This window comes from Bremia lactucae, linkage group LG15 (assembly GCF_004359215.1).
Source record: "Bremia lactucae strain SF5 linkage group LG15, whole genome shotgun sequence".
Classification (NCBI taxonomy): Eukaryota; Oomycota; class Peronosporomycetes; order Peronosporales; family Peronosporaceae; genus Bremia; species Bremia lactucae.
Window position 1 is genome coordinate 1,826,963 of NC_090624.1, and position 5,648 is coordinate 1,832,610.

General features: G+C 48.1%; 1 protein-coding gene across 1 annotated transcript; it reads left to right on the forward strand.

Moving 5' to 3' along the window:
• Nucleotides 1-247: 247 nt before the first annotated feature.
• On the forward strand, nucleotides 248-1,006 carry CCR75_002366 (uncharacterized protein; the record flags this gene model as incomplete). Its single annotated transcript, XM_067960463.1, has 1 exon — nucleotides 248-1,006. One exon carries the CDS (start codon nucleotides 248-250, stop codon nucleotides 1,004-1,006), a length of 759 nt encoding a protein of 252 aa, XP_067819329.1.
• Nucleotides 1,007-5,648: the final 4,642 nt, after the last annotated feature.

The following is a 5,648-nucleotide window of genomic DNA, read 5'->3' on the forward strand; positions in this document are numbered from 1 at the left end:
GAACAGCTGCAGATTATTTCTAAGACAGCTGCAGATTATTTCTAAGAATGATAGGATTGCACGGCTATCGAGCTACGAGGTCGAATAGAGCGAGCATGATAGGCTTCATGATTTTTTGATATCCTCCGAATAAATAAATGGAGGAGAAGACTCGATCTCTCTCCATTGAAAACAGGGTCTTCACTTTACATTGCAATCCCCTCGGAGCCTTAAAAACAAGCACAACGACGCTACGACAATTCGAACGATGCGGATCGACTACATTTCGCTACTCGTGACTGCTACTATCGTGACAAACGCCAACAGTGCGCGCCTACGCAGCTTTCCAATCGACACAAATGAGCCCATTTCCGGCGAAACACAAGACTTAACAAACCAAGAGAATAATGCATGGCACAACGACGACGAAAGGATGCTTCCAATTACGTCAGCTGATAAATATGCGTCCGCGCCGTTGCTTCCGTTTCTTAACAAGGCGGGTCATGAAGAAGGCTCGGTTATGACACGCATTTCTCAAGGTTTAAAGACACTTGTCAAGTGGATGGCACAACTCCTCGAACCAAATATAAAAGGGGAATTAGCAAATGTCAACACGTTGGCCCAATCCCTCAATGAAGTGGCTGGAAAGAGTCACCCACAATATATTTACGTAAAAGGCCTGGTGAACGACCTTGTGCAAAAAGAAGGCGCAACCAAAGTGGCGCAAGCATTATTAGATGACAATCAATACACGACCGTTGGGGCTAAGGAAGTGTGGAAGATGCTGATGAAGGACGCTGAGTTACCCGTTGAGAATATCGAGCACATGCTTAGGAAGAAAGGATATCTTGATCTAGCCGATTTGGATTTGTTGATTGCTCTCATGGAAGCGAAAGGAGACAAAAGGAACGAGATATTAAAATTAGTCAAGTCAGACGCGTACAAAAAGGCCAAAAAAGACGCCGAGGTGGATCATGAAAACTTCATTAAGGTGATCAGCCACCGATCACTTCCTCACATGCAGTAACAAACGTAATGCGAACGTGTCTGGTACATCGCATGTACGTCACGAACGGAGATGCCCCCGTGTTGAAATGATCCTGATCTCGTTTGTGAGTATTTTGGTTTTTGCACGAGCTGCTTGATCAAAAGTCTTAGTCTATGCTGTGAGAGCTTAGTTCACTATGCACCAGCCGTAGCCAGTATATCGCTCAGACGGAAGAATGTTATTGTATTACAGTCCTGCTGTAGTGCTCTGTCGAAAGGTTGCAATACATTAGTTACTTGCGTATAGCACGAGATGTTCTTTATCCAAATATAAATGAATTTCTTTGTAAATATATTGTCGACTTGTAAATTTCATCATACTTTCTCTATGCATCTTGATTATTGTAACGTTGATCTTGTCCATATGTGTAACCAAGCACCTTTCGCTAGTAGTGTTCCGTTACATAAATATTATCTCCTATAAGAGCACTAATTAATATTATTTTCTATGAAAAGAAACAAAAAGAAGTACGAAATTATTATCTTTATTAATTTTGACTTAATATTACCAAATTTGGCAATACTGACGCAACAAGACAATATTACCAAATTTGGCAATACTGACGCAACAAGACATTAGTTTTATCGATTGGTTCCTCCAATTGTTACAAGACACGAATAGGCGGTGAGCAAGAAGGCGCTTTACATAGTCGGTTATTAATTTATCAAAGCCAGTAGATAAAAGATCGTTATAAAGAAGTTACTATATTAGTTAAGTTTTCATTTCTTATATTAAAGCGCTTGGTATCGACCTCTAGTAGCTAAGACTTCTTAATTTCCTGTAACTTCCTCTGGGTACGTGAAGTAATTGAGACACCTCACCTTCACTGTTATTAGTGTAGGTTTAATAGATAATTAAGTTGCTGCCACACAAACTCAAACGCTCCCGTGACAACACTTAACTAAAGCACTTAGTGCGTTGGGTGAGGTTGCTAACGCGCCCACCACAACTACCTCACTGCACGCAAGAGAAGCTGCTTAAACCGCTTTCTCGCTGTGCTAGGGTGTATGTCTAAGTAAAATGTGGCCGCATTACGACGTGCCCGCCTACACTTGGTAGCACTTGAAATCCTTCCCACGACCCGCATCTCTGCGTGTGTACGTGAGGATGAGGCTCAATATCGTTTAAGCTAATTTCTTCCACCTCTCCGAACATCATCGGGAGGTGGCAGAGCATAGGAAGGAGTGCGGTCGAACGAATGAGTTCCACCGTGGGGTATATGGCGCAAGGACATTGTGAACAATCCCTGGCCAGGCTTCTTGGTAGTCCTCTTCAGCAACATGCTGCTCAGTTGGAGCAGTTTGAGACATTCGTGCTCGGACAGCGGAGAGCCGCGTCCGAGGCACAGAGCCATGCTGCGTGGGACGTCACTCAGACTCAGGATGAGCTGAGACATGAGAAGGCTCGGAGCGAGGCTCTCAACAGGACTGTTGAGTGCTCTCTGCCCGGCCGCATCAGCCAGGCCTATTCGGATGGACCAGCCTAAGTTCGATGGAATTGCAGCGCACATGATTGTCCACTGGCTTTTAGCCGTAGAGCAATGCGGTGTCGCGCAGCTCATCGAGGGTGACAGCCGGATGGTGTCGTAGGCCATGTCGCATCTGCGCGGTAAGGCCTCAGAGTGAGTTTACTCGGCGCTTATGGCGGACAGAAAGGCGTTCCCTACATGGGCGATCTTTAAAGAAAAGATTCGTGACATGTACCAGCCGCCGAACAACGAAGTGTTGCTTCAGGCGCGCTTCTTTGGAGCGCGATAGGCGAAGCGATTTCTGCAAGAGTATGTGCAAGAGATGCGCTCGCTGTCGGCGTCCATTACCGTAGGTCCGATTCCGGAGCACATTAAGGTACTCACGCTTATGAACGGACTGCAGCGTGGCCCATCGCGACAGGCCCTTTTCAGAAAGGTGCCGCCGACGATGGAAGAGGCAAACCAAATTGCCTTAGTTGAGGAGCAATCCTACAACAGTGCCTCGGTGACAGCTTGGTATAAGCCGTCGACCGAGAGGTCAGATGCCACTCCCATGGAGTTGGGCAATGCAGACGTGGGTAGCTTCAGAGTCCGTGTTAGTAGGGCATCACGCCCCTACTGCGCTCCCGCTCTCGACCGCTCAGTGGTCGATGCAGAATTCATGCGTCTCGCTTGCTGGTTCTTGCCATCGCCCTTTGGGAAGGGAGTCCTGTTGCTGGGCATCTTTTCCCCAGCAGGGACCCTGGCATAGCAGCGAGCCATTATATGGCCGCGCTTGCCACATTTATAGACTCTGAGTTTAGAGTTGTCGAACAAATGGGTAGCATAGTCCCCGAGGGCTCAAAATTTCGGACCTCAACCCTACTGGTCTATAGCGCTCAAGTAAGAGGCTATGACTAGATGATGACCCTCCTAGTGGATTCGGGTGCATCATAACATTTTGTTAAAACCTGCGGATCAAAACAGGGCCGGCGGTGTCTGGGTCGCTTTGCCAGGATGGCAGGCGAGAAGAGGCGACGGTTCGTTTAGCGAACGGCGCTCTCGTTAAGACTGAGGGAGTTCAGATAGAACTCGCCTTCAGTTTTAGTGACTTCTCTTGTAAAGAGAAGTTCACAGTGCTAGGTATGGAGAGTCCGTATGACCTCATCAAAGGCATGCCATGGTTGGCAAAACACCAACCATGGATAGACTGGCGTACACGCACAGTCGCGAACTCTACACGGGACACCGAAAAGGATGTGCTCCTGCGAGAGGCGTATGCACCTGATGTCGTGTCGAAAACAGTTGAGGGTGCGTTGACGGGATGTCAAACGTCACCAATTCCTACCCAGCTCGTGGAGACTGGGATAATCATAAGGACGATGACAAGTAGTTATGTGTCCCATAGTCCTGCACAGAGCCGAGAGCCTGTGGCAGTAGACAGCGAGCTGGCGAGAAGTCAAGCGTTGCATGAACCGGCACAGTGCCTAGAGCCTGGTGCGGTTGGAAGGGGTGCGTTAGCCAGGAGGGCAACGGCACCCGCTTCCCAGAAAATGGTCGTGGTGACTCGAGAACGAGTACCCGACAGATTAGGACGATCAATGGCACGTCTAAACAAGTGATATTTGGATCAGTACCTAATAAAGATGACGGGCCTTCGAACGAGACGTTCGAGGCCGTCAAAAACGAAATTGCGGAGGCATCCTCCGTTAAGGTGCTCCGGCAAGTCTTAAATCTGCCAAGGAGATAGTAAACCTTCCGGAGATGTCGTAGAATCTGTTCCTTGCCGAGTTAAAGGAAGAAAAGATCCACGAAATAGTCACAACAGTTCCAGAAGAGAGCTTGGTGAACTGTTGCTCGTCGTCCACAATGGACTAGAGCGTCCTAGAAACGGACAAAAGAAACGGTTCGCTGCTCAAAGCTGGGATGCCTTTAGAGACAGTCCGTTCTTTGAGGTTCTGTGGAAACATCGCGATGTGATCTCAGAAGAAGTGCCGAGTCGCCTACCAGCAAATAGGGGCACCGGGCACGAAATTTACCTCGAACTGGCACCAAGTATTGTGTGACCAGGCAATGGCCGTTGCCGAAAGAACAAGTCGATTAAATCGATGAGCTCGTCGACAAGCGAGCCAAGGCGGGACATGTGCGTGTGAGCAAATCGCCTCATTGCAGCCCGATCTTTTGTGTGCGTAAAGCCACAGATGGATGGCGCGTGGTTCATGCTTACAATAAGCTGAACACGGCGACCATACCGACGCAAACGCCAATCCCGCGGAAAGATGTCTTGTTGAACTCCATGGAGAAGTCAACTATCTTTTCCGCGTTGGAATTGAAGGATGTGGATGGCGCGTGGTTCATGCTTACAATAAGCTGAACACGGCGACCATACCGACGCAAACGCCAATCCCGCGGAAAGATGTCTTGTTGAACTCCATGGAGAAGTCAACTATCTTTTCCGCGTTGGAATTGAAGGATGGCTACTATCAGGTACTCATGAGAGAGTCCGATGTAGCCAAAACAGCAGTCTAAGTGGTATGCTTTGGGAGTGGCTTGTGATGCCCCAGGGTTTGAAAACCGCATCAGCGACATTCAACCGAGTGGTAGCTCTCGTGATGCGTCAGCACCGTGCCTACGCGCCCCATAACTTGGACGATGTATTCGTTCATAGTAGGGCCGAGGATGGGCTTAGCGCAATAGAGTCGCTTAAGCGTCATTTAGACGCTGTGCTGCAGACTTTGAAGGACGCCCAATTGTACGTCAACTTGCAAAAATGCGTCATAGGGGTCCCTGAGATACCTGTGCTGGGTTGTCGTAGGTACACAAGGTGTACGAGCAGACCCAGACAAGGTAAAAAAATCAGTAAAGGAATGGCCAATCCTACGGCATGTGAAGATTTGCGCCAATTCCTAGGGCTCGCTAATTACTTGCATAAATATAGCAAGAATTATGTGGAGCAAACTAAACCATTGTCTGATCTCCTTAAAAAGGACACAGAATGGATTTGGTTAAAAGAACGAGATCATGCGTTCACATCAGTGAAGCAAAGGCACCGGTCTTGGCATTACCAGACGCGGATAAGCCCTTCAGTGTCGACTGCGATGCAAATAATATTGCAATCGGCAGCGCGCTCATGCAGTAGGATGACGACGGTTTTGACCGCGTCATCTCTTATAA